The sequence below is a fragment of the Typopeltis vanoorti genome, chromosome 22, assembly GCF_054136105.1.
Source record: "Typopeltis vanoorti isolate ZY-2024b chromosome 22, IOZ_Tvanoo_1.0, whole genome shotgun sequence".
Classification (NCBI taxonomy): domain Eukaryota; kingdom Metazoa; phylum Arthropoda; class Arachnida; order Uropygi; family Thelyphonidae; genus Typopeltis; species Typopeltis vanoorti.
Genome location: NC_143570.1, coordinates 52,896,836 through 52,918,980, shown reverse-complemented (window position 1 = coordinate 52,918,980; position 22,145 = coordinate 52,896,836). Strand labels below are relative to the sequence as shown.

Genomic DNA, 22,145 nt, shown 5'->3' with positions numbered 1-22,145 from the left:
CACACTTATAAAATGATTTGAATGGGCTGGAAATTTGTGCAAATGAAAATGGCTATCAGTTTAATGTTAGTAAGTGTAAAGTTATGTACTTTGGCTCAATGATATTTCCAGTGACATATTATATTAGCAGGATTATGCTATAAGAAACTGATGAGCCAAAGGATTTTGGTGTAAGGGTGGAAAGGAATTTGAAGTTCAAAGGTCACATAGCAAAAGTTGCAATTACAACTTGGAGGATAACTGTGATGTTAAAGTGAATCTTCACATTTAAGGATAAGAAAGTCATTTTGACTCTTTATACTGCCTTGATAAGACTGCACCTTTATTATTGTATGCAGATTTGGTCTCCAGGGTTCCAAGGGGGGATAAAGAAGCTGTGGAAAGAGTGCAAAGAAGAGTTACAAAGATTATATCTAGATTATTGTATTTAGATTATGAGGATGAAGACAGATTGTGAAGTATGTGGATTATAGAGTCTAGTTAACAGGAGAAAGAGAGTGATATGATAGAGGTCTTTAAAATTCTGAATGGGTGTTATAGGATATCGTCTGATGAAAGATTTTGTTATAAGGAAGGTGGGGGGAGGGAACATGGGTGCATCCTTAGAAGTTGAGTTTGTTCACAGTCAAGAAAGGGGTAAGGACTGCATTTTTCTCTCACTGAGCAGTGAGTGAATGTAATAGTTTGCCTTTAGAAGTAGTGAGTGCATCTGTTATGAATGACTTTAAGAGAACTTATGATAGCTGGTTTGAGTGATTTATAGTCTCCCTTGATGAGTCCTTGACTCCCTGGAGGTCTCAGATAACAACAGTAACTTAGCACATTTGGGCCATGTGTTACACATTCACAATAAAGAAACCATCAAACAAGCACACAAGTAACAACCAAAATTTTCTAACCATGCTTTGTTGCATTCATTTGCTCTCTTTATATAAACACACTCCAAATTTGGATAATCACTCTGACTTCTTTGATTACCATTCTGAAACTATTGCTGCTATACAAAGATTATATCTAGATTATGGTATTTAGATTATGAGGATGAAGACAGATTGCGAGTACATGGATTATAGACTGGTTAACAGTAGAAATCTTACCTGGAGAATACAATGCCCAAACTCTAATTGGCTTCTCCAGGTAAGATGACATCAGTATTAGGGTTGTATATGCTAAACAGCAAATACCTCAGCGATTACTCCCCCCTCAACTGAGGTTTCACTGTTTACCAATGACAAACACAATACAAAATAATCTGCACCATCTTGTCAACCCTGGACTGTTTCTTAACAGTTCTCCTTCCTAGGTATTGTAGATGTCAGTTTCCTCTTGGTAACTAACACCTTCACTTCATCCAAGTTCATTTACTGTTGAACATCCATCATTCACGCATTCTCAGTATCATGTCCAATTACAATAGTACCTAGTAGATGTTCCCTATGATTTCTCCTCCTTCCCATGGAGTTATTACTATTTCCATTCTTCTGATACAAACTCCTGTTCCAAGCTAGTAACAGAAATAATTCTGTTACTCGCTTATCCCCCCCCCTTCCTTTAACTACTATCATGAGCTTTGCAGAACCATGGCTCAGGATGGTGGTTGGAGCTGTTGGGAGACCAGAACTAGCTTCACAATCCACCTACACTCTAGCTCTCAGCAACTATAAAAAATAAATAAATAAACAGTCAGCAAATCCAAATCGTTTTTTTCTGAAAGGACCCAAACCAAATGCAGAAAACCTGCCTCATGTTCAAACAGCAGTCAAGCCTCCTGGTCCCTCACCACTTCTTCAGGTACAACTTCTGTTCTTTCATTATCCTAATTCTTTCTCCTTTTATTGTTACAATTACAGTATCACCAACAGATAAAGCATCCCAGTATCATTTTCCTTTTACATAGACAACTACAGCTAATGAAATCCCATATTACTAAGAACATCTCTCCATGCTTCCCCTCTTTTTTTTTGTCAGAAAGAAATCAGAAGAATAGGTTATAAACTTGTTCTCCATAATAAAGAACTATCCCATATTGTCTTCTCAATCATTCCTGACTGTCTGCCAGAGTGCAGACAGTCAGGAATGATTGAGAAAAAAAAGATAAGTTTCCTTATAATTTATTAGAGTTTTTGCTTTCAGTTTACTAGGAATCTAATCTAGATAAAAAGTACAGTTGTCGGATAGTTTGCACTTGTTTAATGCAATATTTTGGTATATCTAAGAGGCAAGCTTAGGTGTTGAACATGATTCATAACTTATTTTAATGGTATTCCAACACTGAATGAACTGAATTATAAAAATATGTTTATTCATTGGTTTATATTTCACTGGATTTCAAACCAGCATCTTCAGAACAAAACAACATGCTACAATTTACACACAGAGCTAAAGCTGTTTGTTCTAATGATGCAGCTCTCACCACAGAACATAAATATATTTTCCATACCTTCCTGACCAATGGCTACATCTCCAACAGTTCTTCCAAAATAGATAAAATACTACATTGTCACTCCTGCTTTCCCCTCATCAAAAACACCAGAACAAAACACTGTTATTCCTATCCTTATATCCAAGGCACATCTGAAAACATAGCCAAAGTGCTAATAAAATACAACCTTCACACCAAATTCAAACCACATGTCAAATAGCGAATTTGAATTGCTTGCTTTCCTAAGAACAAATTCCATCCTTTAGCATAAACTGGAGTGTATGAAGGTGCTTAAACCTACTATGGACAGACAGGAAATTTGTTAACATTGACCTGGAAAAACATGAAAAATGGCAAGTCGAGACTATCAAACCACACTTTGGTTATACCCCTTCAAACTTTTGCATTTCGTCTTGTATCTGTTCAGTTGTTATATTAGTTTCATTATCGGTAATTTCAACTGATGTTGTTTCATATTTGACTGGGAAAGTAGCTCCTGCAATTCTGGGATTTTAGGAATAATTTCTAGCTGATTTCGACATCCACTTTTTGCGATTTTACCAAGCGTAGTTTGTTTAAAAGCGCAGTCTTTACTAGACTGAATTGGAAGATCCGGAAACGCGTCATTATGCCTGTCTGATATATATGGTGTTCTAATTGACTCTACAGTACTCCCACTCTTTCACCAAAAGTTCTAAAAGGACAGTGTTAATGCAGTGTTCAGAACTTTCACATTTCTGACAGGATTTGAGACATTGATTAGAGGTATGTCTGATCTCCATGCAGTTGATTAGATTTGGGACAGTTACCACCCAAGTGATCATATGAACCTAACACAGGCACTGCCTTTGTATTCCAGGATAGTTTACCATAACTCAGGTTGTACCAGTGTTGACAAAATTTGGTACAGGCATCTTCATATCCATTGTGAAGGTGACATCACCAGAAAACCAGTTTGGATCTTCACTTGATAAACCTTTTCATATGTTACTAATCTTACCCTATTTTGAGAATGTATGTGTAAGAATTTCATTACTGTTCTCTGTATATTCCATTGGAAATCTTTCAATTTTTATTGTTTTTACCTGGGGGGGGGGTAAAAATTAGGACCAATTTAAGGGCACAAACAACGAGGAGGGAGCCCCCTGAAGCATTTTAGTGGCTCAGGCACCACCAGCTTCAGGAAAAAGTGTAAGTATAGCCCTGTGTATCCCTAAAGCACATTATACTAGAGACAATCACAGACAATCACCCTAGCCTGTTGGTTGGAGCACACCATTCATCAGCCAACTAAACCAATGAACTTCAGTATTTTTTATGAGAACATTTTTCTGAACTGCAGTGTCACTAATAATGACACTGCATTTTAGTGATATTAAAAACTTCAAGTGCATGGACATGTAGTGGGGTGAAAAACATATAAACATGACTCCCAAATTGCATTCCCTTGATCTGTCTTCATACCCCACATTTCAAAGACTAGATATCCCTTTAGTTTATCTTTTCTGGACCTTTTGTAATATATCTCCATTACCATGAAAATCAGGTTGTTATTATTATTATCATTACTTGATACCTCTGGGGAGGCCAAGGACTCATCTTGGAAAGGTGCTCTACTCTGTTATGCACATCTCGCAGTCTCCCTTACTACCTAATTCTCAAACAATAATACTACTACCATTAACATCATCTACTACCTGCCACCAACAACAAGTATTTCTTGTCTGTAATTCTGTGTGGACTCATGGCCAATTTGCTTTTCGCAGGATGAAAACTCTAAGTTTCTAGGAGGAAAACCCTACTACCATTGTATGAGATCAGCTAACTTACCTTCAATTGAAAAAGCCCATATAAAGATTCCTCTCATTGTGACAAGAATCGAAAACAGGTCTTTCCCAGTTGAAGGCAGTAATATCCCATTGTTCTTCCAGTTACATTATGGAGGTACTGGATATTGGTTCAACAATCTTGAAACTGAATTATGCCTGGAATGTTGACCAACAGTTGCTTGTATTTTGATGTATCAGTGACCGGTTTGGTGGAACAACAAATATGAAATGTAAAACATGCATGTGTTTGATGATCTGTATATGCTTATCCCACCCCTCAACTCACATAGTTTCACTACAACTGCTATCTCGCAGATGATCATTTATGCCTTATGCCTTAGAATACTGCTACTGCACTGAACCTGCATATGTCATCTGCCACTTTCTCACTTAGCATATAAAAACAAAAGATAGCCAGTCAGAATTTATTCACAGTCCAACTATAAATCCACCTTCTCCAACTTCTCTTCCTTGTCTACTTTCATTTAATTTACCTCTGTTCTTTTGAATGAAATGTTTAACCTTTATATCAGTGGATTGCAAGGGAATATTCAGTTGTTTGCAGATGATGCGAAGCTAGGAAGAATTATTAGTAATAGTGCAGATGTGGTAGCCCTGCAAGAGGATTTGAATAAGCTAGATAGATAGGTAAATGAATGGGGGTATCGGCTTAATGCAGCAAAATGTAAGGTCTTGAGGTTTGGGAAACATCAATGGGATGCTGCATACTCTATGGGAGGAGTTATACTGGAGGAAGTAGGGGAGACAGGAGATCTGGGGTTGATGATTGATAGAAACCTGAAATTTAGGTGACATATTGCAAAAGTGATGAAGGTAACACAGAGATTGCTGCAATAATGATAAGGACACTGACCTGCAGAGATTAAAGGGTTATCATTCCATTGTATAAGACTGATCAGACCACACTTAGACTATTGTTCTCAGATTTGGTCCCCAGGATTTGAAGGGGGATAAATTAACTGTGGAAAGGGTACAAAGGCAGATAACAAAAATGGTTTCAGGACTGTACAATGTTAGTTATGAGGATCAGCCGAAGGAATGTAGAGTGCAGAGTTTGGTGGATAGAAGACGGAGAGTTGATATGATTGAGACTTTTAAACTGTTGAAAGGTGGTTACAGGGTGGACACTGGGGAATTCTTTCGTTTGGTTGAACAGAGGGAAGGAGTGATGACAAGAGGCCATCCCTGGAAGTTACGAAAGGAAACCATGAGCAAGAGGGTAAGGAGTGGTTTCTTTGCATGGAGGGTGGTTGAGCCATGGAATTCATTGCCTGATGGAGTGGTGAGAGTGAGAATGGTCAATGAGTTTAAGGAGTGGTATGATAGACTTTGTGTTTCTTAGGAAGGACCTCCCACGATGAGTCTTTTGACCCCATGGAGGCCTGGATAATAATAATAATAACAATGATAATAAAATGCTTGCCTGGGCATTTCTCAAGAACATTAGCAGGTGCCTCCTTTCTCTCCCCAAGGAACAAAAGTGAAGGAACTACAGCTCGATTGTGAGGATTCTCGATTGTGAGAAAAATACATTGATAACTGCCATCTTTTAGGCTGCTAGCACACTGAAAAAATATACTTTCCTTAATATCCTCACAATCTTATACACACACAACTATATTATATTATTATTCAAAATATGTTATTGTAGAGAATTTTTTTCTACATTTTAACTCTTAAAGAATTAGTGGAGAATTCTTTATGTAAACATAAAGAATAATGTCTCAAAAAGATCTGTTTTGCCTAAGAGTTTATTTAGATTTCTTTTTCATTTTCAGAAACTTACCATGATGAAAACAAAAGCTAATAAATTTGTAAGTGCTAATTTGCCAGTCAACAAATTCAAAAATCGATTAATGAATATTCTTCCATGTAAGTAAATTTAACTTGTAACAAATATATAGTTGATGCATCAGTTTGAAATACTTTTACTGAACACTAATGTAATAATAATGTCTGGTTTTTAATAATATGGGGCATACCCCCTTTCCCACAGGACAAATGCTAGATAATTACAAGAGATGGTAAGTGCAAATATTTTGAATTGGTAATAATTATCCATCACCATTTATATAATTTAAGGTTTTCCTTGCTGAGGAAAAGGAATGAGTTTCAGGTAAATGTTATATGCAGTAGAATACTGTGTAACTCTTTGAACAATTTCTAATGAACATTATAATTTATTTCTCTCTCCATACAAACTTATTCCTCGTTTTTGCAGAACGGTATTTCATAGCTTGTGGAGGGAAAGATGAGAATATAAATACAACATTCAAAGACATAGGTGGAATGCATTGGCTAACTCAGCAGGCATAGGCTGAGTAATCATTATGGGAAATGAGAGGAAGGAATTGGAATTTACAGCTACTGAAGGCTATTTTCCTAAAACAACACTTAATACAGAGGATCTAGGATAGGAATGCTCATTCTGTTGATAGCAGAGGATTTTCTCATAACCACTTTGTCCTAAATTTGACACAGTAATCGCGAAAGTAAAGATATACCGTATTTGTTGGCGTATAAGACGCATCGCCTTTTTTGTACGCATTTTTTAAGAAAAAAACTTTATCACTGAATATTACAATGAATTTACGGTATTTCAAATATAAAGTAATAAGTACGTCTACTTTCAACAAATACCTAATCTAACTAGGAAAGAGTACCTGCCTTTTAATCTTCTTCGTCAAAACCCAGAAATTCATCTTCAGAGCTAAATAAGAGACACTTGAAACCTCTTCTAAATCAGAATCTGAGTCCTCATACAACAAATTGTCCTCTGTACCATCCAGTGCATTACTAATGTCACACTTCTTAAATGATTTAACCACTGTCTCAGATTACACAGCATCCCATGAAGCTTTGACCCACTCACAAACTTGCGAAATGCTAGGCTTCTTCCTGATGGCATAACCTCAAAATCTGAAGACTTCATCCAGCAGTCTTCTGGATGCATTGTTCCACTTCTTCATAAATCCCTGAAATGGTTTATTAATACAGACATCTAAAGGTTGAATCTGAGTAGTTAGACCTCCTGGAATTACAGCTAACTGAGTTTTCAATTCCTTGAGTTTATTTTTAATCTTGTGTTCTGTGAGAACGAAACTGATCCCATACTAGCAGAGCAGGCTTCTTCAACATTGCACCTAGACCAAATGTTATCTATCCATAACTGGAATACTAGAATGTATTCCAGTAACTGAAATACATAACTAACGTAACTGGAATGCTCTCACACACCGCAAGGAAGCAAGAAAGAAATCGTGTAACTCGGAACAGAGAAAATTTCCAGAAATGAAAGTAATAAAAAACTGAGTATCGGTGTATAAGACGCACTCTGTTTTTCAGACCTATTTTCAAAGAAAAAAAGTGCGTCTTATATGCCGGCAAATATGGTAAGTTACAAGATGTGAAGTTTTCAGTTAAAAAGAGTATATGTTGAACTACAGAGGAAATAATAATAAATTAAAAAGCAATTAGAACTGTGTTAGAAGTGCAAGGAAAATGGTATGGTCAGGTTATGTTTGGGAAAAAAAAAAGTAGCATTGGACTGCATTTCCTGAGTTAGGAGAATAAATCAGTGAAATAAATGGAGTGGAAAGATTACACCTTACCCTCAATTTACATGGTACTCAAATTGCACGATTTCAATTTCAGTTTAACATTGCAAAAAAGTGTTTGCCAGGCTGGTTTTCCTGTTCTGAGGGATGAAAAACCCGAGTTTCCAGGTGGGGGAACCCTCTATCTCTGTATGAGACTGGCTAATTCAACTTTAGTCGAAAGTGACCAAATAAAGGTTCCTCACATCATGGATGGGCGAACCCAGGTCTTTCTTACCAAAGGGCTTCATCTATACCAACTGAGCTACTGAGGCTCTATAGTTAATGTAACTACTGCTGTGTTATTTATTAAAGTAAATTGTTTGAAATCATGTAAGGAGAGAATTGTTCAAACATCACTACAGTATGTACTGTATAGTACATACTGCATACTGATTGATATAGTGATTGTTAATTATAAATTGCTTAAATAAAAGCGTGTGTGCATTTTGTTTTATAGTTCATTTTATTATCACTAAATTTTTGTTATATATCTATACATAAAAATAAGGGTTAAGTTTATTTTTTAAAAATATGTAAATATTTAATCAAGTGTTACAGAACCTGTCTCTTCATTTTCTCTACAAATGTTAGTCTCGATTTACAAGATTTTCATTTACACAATATTTTTGCAGAACCAGTCTACCATGTAAATTGATGTGCTACATTGATTCAACTATACATCTGGAAATTGAGGGAGCTAGGGACTTTGGGAGTATTAGTGAATGTGGAGTTGAAATTTGGAGGTCATATTGCAAACAAAAGTGGCTAAAATAGCTCATAAGATTACATGTTTATTGAAGAACACTCTGAGAAGCAGAGATAAGGAGGTTATTATACCTCTTTGTTAGGCCTTCATAAAGTCCCATGTGGACAATTATGCATAGATCTGGGTTATTGGGAATGAAAGAAGCAGATAGGATCCAGAGGTAAGTGACCAAGATGGTGGCAGTTCTATAGAATGTTCCTTATGAAGATAGGTCAAAGATTTGTGGGTTACAGAAATTGACTGATAAGCAGAAAAGGGGAGCTTTGATAGAGACATAGAAATTACTGAAAGGTTTTTATAGGATTAACAATATAGAGGAAATTTTTCACTACAGGGATGTCAAAGTTCGAGTATCTTGTGAGTTTAGAAATTACTGAAAGGTTTTTATAGGATTCACAATATAGAGGAAATTTTTCACTACAGGGATGTCAAAGTTCGAGTATCTTGTGAGTGCTTAAACTCAAAGCAAAGTATATTGTGTGATGTTAGTAAAATGTTTAAAGAAGCCTTTGATGAGTCTATAATGCTCCATGGAGTTGCCCATTTAATAATAATATTCTTTGTTGCCCACCTCCACACCATAAGTAACACTTTCTCTCCTTGCCTCATCCTCTCTGCTTGAACTAATCTTATAGCCTTGAACCTCTACACATATTAGGATATTATCTTCCGTCAGCAGCATTTTGCTAACACCAGTTGCCAACTAAAAATAATAGAGAAAGTTATCAATAGCCAGCTTCTCCACTACATAGAAGCCCACCAATTAATCAGTGAGCACTAATATACATTTTGCTATTCAAAATCAACAACTGACTTCTTAGCTTACATCACACACCACTGGACACCATGGAAAGGATTCTTGAAACTTTGGTGTCACTCTTGACATTTCCAGAGATTTTGATGATGTCTGACATTAAGACTTGCTAAACAAATTGCCATCCTATGGTCTCCCTGCCACCCTCTGCAATTTAGTAGCCAGCTTTCTCTCTGGTTTTTCTCTGTGAGTCATGGTAGATTGATCCCACTCTTCAAGCTTCACCATCAATGCAGGAGCCTCAAGGCTCTGTCCTATCACCTATTCTCTTTCTCCTGTACATAAATGACCTATTTTTAATTACACTACTGCTATTCACAGCTTTGCATACAATAGTACTCTTCATTCATCCTGCTCATTTCACAAACTGCATAGTGCCCTGACATCCCAAGCTACAAGATCATCTACAACTAGTATTATTATTATTATTATTATTCAGGCCTCCAAGGAGTCAAAAGACTCTCGAGGGAGGTCCTTCCTAGTATGACTTAAACATTAATCTATATACTATGCTTCAATGAGGTGAGGACAGTCTTGTTCTCACTTGTTTCACTGCATAAAGGAGGATCCAAGACTATGGTGGCAAATTACCGACCGATCGGCATATCAGGAGTCATTGTCAAAGTCTTGGAGAAAGTAGTCAAGGGAAAAATACAGGAATGGATTGATGAAAATGAGATACTGTACAGGGGACAGCATGGCTTTGTGAAGGGTAGATCATGCCTCAGTAACTTGCTCAAGTTTTATAACAAGGTGACAGCAGAACTGGATAAGGGAAATGGGTTTACAGTGATACTGCTGGACCTGGCAAAAGCGTTTGACAGGATACCACATGGAATTCTAATCCGTAAACTACAACATATGGGAATTGATATAGGGTTGGTGAGATGGATAGGTGGGTGGTTGATGGAGAGATATCAAAGAGTAGTTTATTCAGGAGTCGAGTCCAAAAGACGGCCTGTGACTAGTGGTGTGCAGCAGGGTTCTGTTCTTGGACCACTGCTGTTTAATCTGTTCATTAACGATATAGGGAAGGATCTAAGTGGAACAGTTCATTTGTTCGCTGATGATGCAAAGTTGGGTAGGGCGATAGTGAATGCAGAAGATGTCAAAGTCTTGCAGGATGACTTAGATAGATTGGAGTTCTGGGCTAAGGAGAATGGATGTCAATTTAATGTGACAAAATGTAAGGTTATGCATTTTGGGGTGAAAAGATTAGCAGCAGTATACCACATTGGTGGAACTGTACTCCAAGAGATTGATGAGGCCAGGGACTTGAGAGTGTTGGTGGATAGGGGGATGAAGTTTAGGGGGCACATTGCAAAAGTAGCTAAATCAGCTCATCAACTCACTTGGTTGTTGAAAAATACCTTGACGAGCAAAGACAAGCAAGTTATTGTACCTCTGTACTGAGCCCTGATAAGACCTCATCTCGACTACTGTGCCCAGATTTGGTCACCTCGGTTCCTTCTTGATGGGGAGGAGGTGGAGAGGATCCAGAGGCGAGTGACTAAGATGATAGTAGGTGTATGGAATGAACCATATGAGAACAGGTTGAAGATTTGTGGGTTGCAGAAACTAGTTGATAGGCGGAAAAGGGGAGATATGATTGAGACATTCAAATTGCTAAAAGGATTCTATAGGATTAATTCAGAGGATATTTTTGAGATCAGGACTGGTGGTGGAAGAACTAGGGGACACCTATGGAAGCTGGGCAAGAGTGTGGTTAGCAGGGGTGTTAGAGCTGGGCTCTTTACTTTTAGAGTGGTAAATGAGTGGAATAAGCTGCCGGAGTCTGTTGTGGGTGCTATGACAGTGAGCGAGTTCAAGGCAAGGTATGATAGATACTGTGAGAATGTCGAATAGTTGTGTGGACATGATGTTTAGGGCCTCCCTCGATGAGTATAAGGACTCCCTGGAGTAGCCCGAAATAATAATAATAATAATATTTAGTGCCACTTAAACATAGTCTTGCCTTTTATCCTTACGTTCAGTAATTCACAAATCAGCAGAAAAGATCAGATCTCTTGCTGTTTGGATTAACATTTACCCCAATTCTCTCCTGAAATAAACACATCACAGCAATAGCTTCTTCAGAATTCAAAAAACTAGGCTTTCTGTTTCATTATTATTATTATGTAACACCTCCAGGGAGTCCAAAGACTCATTGAGGGAGGGCTCACTCTACAACTCTCTGTCTCCGCCATCTACCGCCCACCGCTAGTATTTTTAGACAATCACAGACATCCATGCCCACGGCAAGATTCGAACCTACAGTCTTTTGGCTGGAGAGCGGATACGCTAACCACTCACCTGGCATTCATTCAAGATGTTATTTTACACCTAACCAACTCTTAACTATATACAAATCCCAGATATGCCTATTCTTAGAATATTGCTTACATGCTTTGGGGGTGCACCTAAAACTTTCCTAAAAATCCTAGAGGAGAGCTATTCAACTTATAGATAATTCCACTCTTACAGATTCACTTTACCCTCTGTCTCACAGACAAAATGTTTCAGCACTGTGCCAATTCTGTGGGTACCTGAATGTTCATTGCTTCACTTCACTGAACTGGCAGCCATCATCTTTATACTTTCTGTTGCATCTGTTAATACAAGAGCAGAAGCTGCCCAGCATCCTTTTACTGTGCAACTGCAAACACACAGACCTGCTTCTCCTCTTCCTGTTTTATTTTGTCCACGTCTGCCCTCTGGAACAGCCTTCTTATGTGTTCCCAAATAACTATAGCTTGCAACTTTTCAAAAAAAAACAAAAAAACTTCAATCTGTCCATTTTTCTGCCCACTGCAGGGTGAATGCCTCTCCCATTGCAGAAGGTTTTTGTGTCTATTATTCCCATGGTGACCCAGTCCATATTGGGAGACAAACATCCATGCCTACATGGGATTCAAACCCAACAGCCTCTTGGCTGGAGAGTGGATACACTAACCACTCGACCAACCAGGCTGGCATATATAAATGTGTGTGCGTGCATGCGTGTGTGCACGCACACATGCACGAGGGTGGTCTGAATGGTTCTCAGCCTAACAATGAAAAAACAAATTTATAATTTCAAAATTATTTTTATTTTTCAACATAATCTCCCTTAAGACTAATACATTTATTCCAGCGATGCTCTAGCTCCATTATCCTGTCCCTGTAGTGTGATTCTCAGTAAGATCTGCAAAATACCCTTCTACAACTGCAATCACCTCTTGATTCGAGGAAAATGCTGACCAGCAAGGAAGAGTTTTAGTTTTGGTAAGAGATAGAAGTCAGAGGGAGCCAAATCTTGAGAATAGGATTGATGTTCCAACAATTCATAGTGAAGATCCCTTAATTTTCCCATTGTCAAAACGCTTTTGTGGGCACTGTCCTGAGGAAAGATGATTTTTTTCTTCTGCAAACCTGAGCTTTTCTCGCAAATTTTTTCGTCTAGTCTGATTAAAAGATCAGAATAATATTCCCCAGTTATTGTGTTACTGTTTTCAAGATAATTAATAAACAAAATGCCTTTAGTATCCCAAAACACTGATGCCATGACATTTCCTGCTGATGGAACTGATTTTGTCGTCTTTGGTGCTGAACAGCTGGCTTCTGTCCACTGTTTTGACAGCTGTTTGGATTCTGGTGTGGAATGATGAATCCAAGTCTCATCCATAGTAATCAATTGATGCACAAAATCTGTTTTGCTCCAAGCACTGCTCAAAGATTTTCATGCGAGTGCATTTTTGATCTGCTGTGAGCAAGCGCGGCACCCATCTTGCGCAAAGCTTTTTCATATGTAATTCTTCATGTAAAATATATCCTACATGTTATTTTGAAATGCCTATAGTCTCAGCAATTTCATGCACTTTGACTCACCAGTCATCCAATTCCATATCGTGCACTTGATCAATGATTTCTGGTGTTGTTACACTTTTTGGACATCCTTCACGTGGATCATCTTCAAAGCTAGTATGGCCATGTTTAACCTAAGCAGCCCATTTCTTAATTGTCGAAAAACAAAGGAGAAGAGTGCACATAAACTTTTATGAACTTCGAATGAATTTCTTTTGGTGTTAAACCTTCTTTTACAAAGAATTTTATAACCTCAATTTTTTTGATTTCAAGGGATACAGACAGCTGTATGAAACAAACTACTTGATAGAATGACTTGCAATTTTACACGGATGCTTATGACAGATGTACCAACTTAGAAAAAAAAAAATCTTGCCGATAGTGTTGCCATCTATGGTCCAGGCCAAGAACCTTTCAGACCACCCTTGTATATAGAAAACATTTATCTCAAGGCATGCTTCATCTGTTAAAGTTACAAACTCAGCATCTTTACACCAAGCCTTTGTATAGAGACACAGTAGTGTATCAGTCATCATAATTAGCAATGTATTGTGATGTAATGGTAATGGTAGTCATCATAGCAGGAAGCACTGGTTCATGTTGAAAATTCATCGCAAGGAAAATTCATCATAGAAAAATTCATTGTGTGAACTACTGATCGTGGAAAAAATTCACTGAAAATGTTATTCGCCAGAAAATTGAAATGATATGGCATTGATACCGATATATGAAAAGTGAATGCAGTGCAAGATAAATTTCGCAAAATATAATTTTTTTATGTATCTATGTATTAGTCCACCTGGTGAGCTTAGTGGCTGTGCACTTCACAACCATATGCCTGAGAAAGGAGTGTCCTGGGTTCGATTCCCATCATTGATGTGAGGAGCTTGGGATCTTTCTCAGACATAGCCAAGTTAGCCGGTCTTGGTTGTGGACTACAGGATTTTCTCCCCAGTTTATCTGTGGTTTTTCCTCCTGCAAGCAGGCAAACCGGCCTTGAGAACTTAACATTTCTGCAGACATAGGATAAACCGGGTGGCATAGGGCCAACCACCTTATCTTGGTATAACCGTTGTGGTTATAAGGAATAGAAATCCTCGACACTATAAAGGTAAAAGAGGGAAAGATTAAGAAGAAGATCTATGCATTATTTATTTAGATTTTCGTAATATTTTAATGATCAGCGAGTTTCCTAATTTCTATTTCATCTTAAAAAGGTATAAATATTCTTTCTTACTTTGATACTACAGGTTCTGTTGATGGAATATTAATATTTACAAAACTGTAATGTTGTGTCCTTTTCCCCTAAACCACCAAAACTGGTGGTTTAGGGGGAAAGGGCACGATATTTAAGAATATTTATTCTGCAAACCGTTCACTGTTTTTCTGCACACTTAGACACCCATCTAGATGTGATATATATAGTATATGCACATTTTATCTGACCTAATTCAGAAGATGAGGTGTTTCAGTTACTGAATACACTTGTATATTGAAAATGACTCCACTTTTCCTACATAAGAAAGATATGTTGTACGCTGTTATCGTTAACAGAGCTATTTTAAGATCATAGGTGCTCTTTTGAATAATTATATTAAAGAAAATGATAATAAAATTACGTAAATGCTATCATAATGATGTAAATCATTATGATAGCATTAGCTAAATTGCCATCTTTGGCTGCAATACTAGTCTTTACCTTTTCCTCCAATGCTAGTATTTTCAGATGAAGAAATTCATCTCTCACCTAATAACAATTACAAACATCCATGCGTATTGCAAGTTTCAAATCTACAGCTCATTGGAGGGAGAGGGTATGCTATCTAGTTGGTTGGTCATCATCATAGTTTATTTACAATTTGTAAATAGGGAAACGAACTAAATAAATAGGAATAACAAAAAGTTAAATAATATATGTAGCTTCCAGGCATCTCTGTTTTGAGCCAGTTGAGCTATTTCTCATGGAGAGAGAGTATCTGTGCTGATAAGGTGGTTAATATACTGCCAGAATTGTTTAGTTTGGTCTTCCTTTCCATCTTTATCCATTTGAGGGGCATATAAAAATAAGATGTCAAATTATGGAGAAGGAGGATGTCTCAGTTGATGTCCAAGCCAATCAAGTTGACGTCTGCTTTGAGTTTCAATCAAGGGTTTTTGGTATGTCTCTTCTAAAATAGGGGAATTACAAATATGATCCTTCCAAGAGTAACCGAGTAACAGTCTTAAGCAGGTTGTATTAAAGCTATTAATGGTTTTTATTGCTTTTTGGGTGGAAACATCCCAAGTTTCTCCATGATATAAAAAGATAGCCTGAGAGGTTGCTTTGTAAAGCCTAATTTTTGTTTCCAAGGTAATGAGGGGTGATTTCAATATATTTCTTAGATTCCTGTGTTGATTGACACCTTTATATTTTCTTAATTATATGTCATTTACAGTATTATTTATATTTGAGCCTAAGTATTGAAAGTCTTCTACTTTTTCTAAAGGTCGGTTGTGTTCTGTAATGATGGAACCTTGTACTATATTTGTGAGTATTTTAGTTTTATTTCATTTAACTGTCAATCCAAATATTTTTGCAGCTTGGCATAGTTTGTCAAAGTGTTATTGCGCCTTGGCTAAAGATAAGTCTATTAATACCATATCGTCTGCATAGCTGAGGTTGTTAGCTGGTTGAGTCGGTTGTTAACGACATGATATTTCTGATTACAGTTTAATTTTGAACAGTTCACAAGAGAAATAATTAATTACATAATTCACTTTGGGAGAATCCATCTATTTTTTTTTCAATAAAAAAGACTAAATATAAAAATTAAAATTTCTTAGTATCATAAAATACTAGTATTGGAGGAAAAGGTAAAGTTAAAAACTAGTATTGAGGCAGCAGATTTTCTTATGCTGCTTTACATCATTATGATAGCATTTACATAATTTTATTATCATTTTCTTTAATATCTTTACTCAAAATTGCACTGTAATCTTAAACTAGCTCTGCAAACAATAGCAAAATGCAAGATGTCTTTACTATGCACTGTACTTTTCAGTGATTTTCAAAATGCACGTGTATTCAATAACTGAAACATGTCACCTTCTGAATTAGTTCAGATAAAAAATATATCACACCTGGATGGATGTCTAAATGCGCATAACAGAAAAGTAAACAGTTAGAAGAACAAATATTCTTAAATATCGTGTCCTTTCTCCCTAACTATTCTTAAATATTTTGTTCTCCCTAATAACTATTAATAGAATATATGGGAATGACATGAAACAGGATTTCAAATTTTCTCGCAATTAATTTTTTCCCCACAATGAATTTTCTCCACGATGAATTGTCCAGACAGGAAGCACTGACTAATAAATTGCCCAAGATTAAACCTGAAATTAAGCACTAGTAGTCAAGTCACTGTAGAAACAGAAAAGAGGAAGTTGTCCTTGCTAGCTATTCACAATCATCTTACACTTTCTTATTGTTGAGGACTGATGACCCACTTATTATTATTATTATTAGACACCTCCAGGGAGTCCAGACTCATCGAGGGAGGGCACCTGTTCTATAACTCCTGTCTCTGTTACTCAATCCACCACTGACTGCAACTACACTAACGCCATCTACTACCGACCACCACCGCTGGTATTTCCAAAGACAATCACAAACATCCATGCCTACGGCGGGATTTGAACCCGCAACCTTTTGGCTGGAGAGTGGATACGCTAACCACTTGGCCAGTCAGGCTTATATGTGAACAATACAACATACATCTGACCATTTGTCATGTTCTAGTAGAGTGCCAACACTTTATTCAAGCACTTACACTTGACTGAATTTATAACTATTCTATCTGAGTGATTATCTTCTCAGGCATAGTTTATCAGACTCAGACAAACTGCATGAAGTTTTAACTTTTTAAAACTAATTAATTTATACAAACACATATGATTATAAATTCTCTTTATATGTATGTGTGCTTTATTTAAATAATTTTTTAAAATTGCTTTATGTAAATAACATGTTATTTGCTATCTCTTTATTACTGTTTATTATTCATTGAGGTACTGCTGTAACCTTTGGCTTGGTGCAGTATAACCTTTGCTGTCCTTGCATCAATAAACTGCTACAATCAGTTATTCAGTCAAACTTTTCACAAAGCCATGCTGTCCTCCCTGTGATGTATCATCATTCTTTTCACACCCATTCCTGAATTCTGCCATTTTAGTATTATTTTTTCAGGCATCTCCAGAGAGTCGCACTCATTATGAGGTCTATACTAGCAGTTATTATGCAATATTGTAACACTCCTTGAACTCATTCACTGACAAGTACTCACAACTGCCTCTAGTAATCCTTTCCACCCTCCAAACAAAAAAATTCTAGTCCCTTGCATCCTTGTTTTCCCACTTCCTGCTCATGTATGGAAAGAAGCCTTCTTTTTCAATCCTCTAAACCCCTTTTAATAACACACACACACACACACACACACACATATACCCAAGGTAAAATACTTTCTACATCTATCTCTCATCCTGAGATTTTTATTTAATAAGGTTAAAACACCTTATGGTAACTTGTTATGGTAAAATACTTCTTATAAGCTCTGTATTACTAAAATCTTGGTATTTCTAACCTGGCTCCCACTGATGAGACCTCAATAAAGGTTGAAACCGGTCTGGGTAGTGGCCCCCTTGCCTTTAATACATAGCATCATACATCTCCTCCAGGAGATGTGCTTTGCATTAAGGGTAAATATTAAGAATAGTGATCAGAGCTTATCCACCTTTACCACGAGTTGCCTTGACTTGCACTACGTGTGGGGTCACTTAGACTTGCAATACTTGCAGGCGCAAACTTGACTTACTTGTCTGTTTGCTTACTTGGGAAATGGAGTAAAACCATGTTTAAAATAGCTTGGTATCTTAAACATATATATATACACATATCCCTTCTTTTCCACCTAACCTATCAACTAATCAACCTTCAGTCTGTTCTCATTCAATAGTTATATTACAATTTGCTAGCCTGGCTGGCCAAGTGGTTAGCTTATCCGCTCTCCAGCCAAAAGGATGCAGGTTTGAATCCTGCTTTGGGCATGGATGTTTGTGATTGTCTGTGGAAATACCAGCTGTGGTCGGTGGTAGATGGCATTGGTGTAGTTGCAGTCAGTTGGTGGATTGAGTGGTTGAGACAGAGTTGTCGAGCAGGTGCCCTCCCTCGACGAGTCCTTGGACTCCCTGGAGGTATCAAATAATTATAATAATAATAATTTAAGTCAGTGGTCTCTGAATCCTCCCTGCCATTTCCTAATCCCTAAGGAATTCAGGTGACAGCTATACACAGTAATCCAGATATGGCCTTATTAAAGCCACATAAAGTAGAATGTAACCTTTTGTTCCTTCTTGTGTGTTCTTCAATATCCAGATAACTTCATGAGTGTTTTAGCCCTCTCCATAATCCCAAATCCCAGGCCTCATCAATTTCCTGTAGTCCAGTTCCATCAATGTAATAAACATCTCTTCAAACAGTTATGCAAACAAGAAGAATGCATAACTTCACACTTTGCCACATTAAACTGGTAGCCATTATCCTTTTCCCATACTTTGTCTATTTAAGTAATCCAGCCGTAACATCTTCATTTACTATCAGTTATTCCAGTTTTGTGTCATCAAACAGACAACTGGATACTTGCCATTAAATCACTTCTTATATCATTAATGTACACATTAAATAGCAGCAGCCCAAGAGCAGAGCCCTGCAGTATACCACTAATCACCTATCTTCTCTTTGATTCAATTCTCACATATACTACTCTTTGTAATTAGTCCCTGAAATTGGTCAAAACACTAAACCAGCTGTATACAAGACAATGTTCAAACTAATTTTAACTTATGGATCCAAGAGCTGGATTAGAAATAAAACACTTGAACAAAGACTGGAGACCAGAGATATGATTCTGAGAAAGATTAAGGAAGTAAACAGATAGCATCAAGTATATGGCAGTATCATATTAAAAATGAAGATATTAGGAAAGAACTTGCCATTGTTCGCATTCAGGGATATGTCAGCAGAATTAACACATTCTCAGGTGGTATGGTCACCTAAACAAAATGGAAAAGGAAAGCAAAACAAGTGTTCTTTGCCAGAATGGTAGGAAAAAGATCCATAGAAAGACCAAGATCTATGTGGATTGATACAATAAAAAGTGCCTTAGAATGGAGAAATAGAAGATCTGATAACAGGTTAATTTGGAGGAAAATTTTCAATAGGAAGTTAGTAATGATGTAACTTTTCATCTAGTATTATCATAATACCTGTGCATCCCATGAGGCAGAGGAGGGACACAAGAATTTGATGATGATGATATCCAACCCATTTGCTCCACTTTATGCAACCATATAGTATCTGCAAAATTGCATAGCAAAGCCAAGCAAAATTACTAAGTAGCCATTTTTTTAATTTGTTTGTTATCGTTTGTTATCTTATAAAAAGTGAACTAATTACTTAGCAAGACCTACCATTCACAAAACCATGCTGCTCCCTATGGTGGTTCATTTTCCTAATGATCCATTCTTGAATTTTGTCTTTTACTATTACCAACTTCTCCAATACCTTAATCAACACTCCTGCCATACCAATTGGTCTGCAATTTGCTACCTTGGAGCCTTTGTTATACAACAGAACTATTTTGCCTTATTTCCACTCCCTCAGCACCTTCCCAGGGCTAACACTTAAATAAAACAGTCTGGTCAAAGGAGCTGACAGTTCTCTTAAATATTCTCATAATACATGAGGTTGATATTCAATCTACTTCCATAGCAGTATTTTCATTAAAGATCTGTAATATCCTAAGTACCTCCAATTTATCTGCCTCTCTTCTTGGATCAGTTGATATCAGATCTCCACCTGTGGACGATACACCCTTGAGAAACAATCACTCAGTAATTGTTTTTCAAAAAAGAAACAATCACTTGCTGAGTGATTATTTCTTTTTCAGTGATTATGTCTGCTTCTAATAGTGAAAGAACTCTTTGGGATTTTCTTTGGCCTTCTCAACTACCATACTCTCATTATCTGTGTTTGCTTTCTTTACCATGTTGGTCACCCTTCTTGCCCGTACATTATATTTCACGTTATTACCTTGCTGATCGTCTTTCTATTTATGTACCCTCCAAAACTTTTTCTGTGACTCCTGCTAATTGATGCTATTCATCCATCCAATTTCTACCTGGTTTATCCTCCTCACTGGGTGTACGTGCTCATACTTTTTTCTTCAGGCATCCCTTGACTATTTCCATGCATTGCTAACATCATTACTGTCCAGATTCTTATACCAAGGCACTGCTACAAGCTGGTTCCTCACTTTGTTGTAATAACTTGCTTGTAATTCCACCCATATCCCTTTTCTACTGCAAGTTCCAGATGTTGAGCAATCACAGAGAATGTCCACATTCTATGGAAAATCAATTTCCCCTTTAATTTAATTGACAAAGTCTCGGCTCTGGTAAAGTTCCAAGAGATTGGAAAGAAAACAAAATAGTTCCATTATATAAACTGGACTGCTAGCAAATTATAAACCAATCGATATATCTCCAGAGTGGTGGCTAAAGTAAGGTATTAGAGAATTTAATACAGGTATTCCTTGTTTAACGTGCTAAAATTAATTGTGACAATCCCTTTATATACACAGCAAGAGTTTTAATTAACAACATTAAATTTACCAAAATTCCAACAAATACATCATTGCTACAACCCATGGACATGGGCGTCATTGCAACTTTCAAAGCTTAATTTCTTAAAAAGGCATTCTCAAAGGCAGTAGAAACAACAATGGGAGAAAATGTGATTAGGCTCCAAGAATTTTGGAAAAATTTTAACATTAAACATGCAATTGAAAACATTCATGAGAGCAAGTGTTTTCTAGCTGCATGAGAGCTGTTTGGAAAAACCTTTGGAAGAATGCTCTAATGACTTAGGTGATTTTCAAAATCCTGTGAACAACGTGGTTGAAAAAATCGTTGCAATTGGTGAATACCTTGGTTTTGATAGTGTTGATGCAGGTGATGTTAAAGAATTATTGAATTCAAATTCAAAAGATTTGAGTGATACCGATCTTCTTGAAATTGAACAATAATGCGCATATGAAGACAACGAACAAATGGAATATGAAGATGAGGTTCCAAAGGAGATAACAATCAAAGAACTGGATGGAATATTTCACAGTTTAGAATCGCCTAAGCAATAATGGATATGGATCCAGATGTTAATCGAAGAATGTTTGTTTTCCGAGGTCTAGAGAGTCATTTTGCTTGTTGTCGTAGAATATATGCTGATAGGAAAAAACTAAAACTGTTCAAACGACTCTCGATAACTTTTTTTTGATAAAAAAATTGCCATAACTAATGTAAGTACAAGTATTTATTAAACATTTACTTTGCATTCATTTTTTTATCTTTCCTAAAAGAGTACCATATAAAATGAATATTAATACAGTAATAGATCATGGACGAATTGTAATTTTTACCATTGATTATTAATGGTGACCTATTTCCAAAATCTCTGGACAGATGATAACAATGAAATAAAATTTTATAAGACAAAGAATGACCTAATAGAAAATATCACAATGTTAGAAATGAAAAATATAATAAAGATGATGAAAAATAGGAAAACACCAGGAGAAGACAATATAAATATAGAACTATACAAAAATGCAGGTGAAAAATTTAATGAAAGACTTCTGAAAGTTTTTAATATGGTTTGGATATCTGGAAAAACTCCTAACTCTTGGGAAAAAAGCACTGGTTATCCCAATCTATAAAAAAGGAAATAAAGACGATTGCAATAACTATGGGGGAATTA

General features: G+C 36.6%; 1 protein-coding gene across 8 annotated transcripts in view; it reads left to right on the top strand.

The window, feature by feature from the left end:
- The window catches only part of LOC150094422 (tyrosine-protein phosphatase Lar-like), a 1,380,317-nt gene that overhangs the window by 1,297,118 nt on the left and 61,054 nt on the right, over positions 1-22,145 (top strand). For all 8 annotated transcript variants that reach the window (XM_090412197.1, XM_090412199.1, XM_090412204.1 and 5 more), the window contains one exon: positions 6,051-6,144. In XM_090412197.1, coding sequence (XP_090268323.1) covers positions 6,051-6,144 — 94 coding nt within the window. The remainder of the gene's footprint in view (positions 1-6,050; positions 6,145-22,145) is intronic.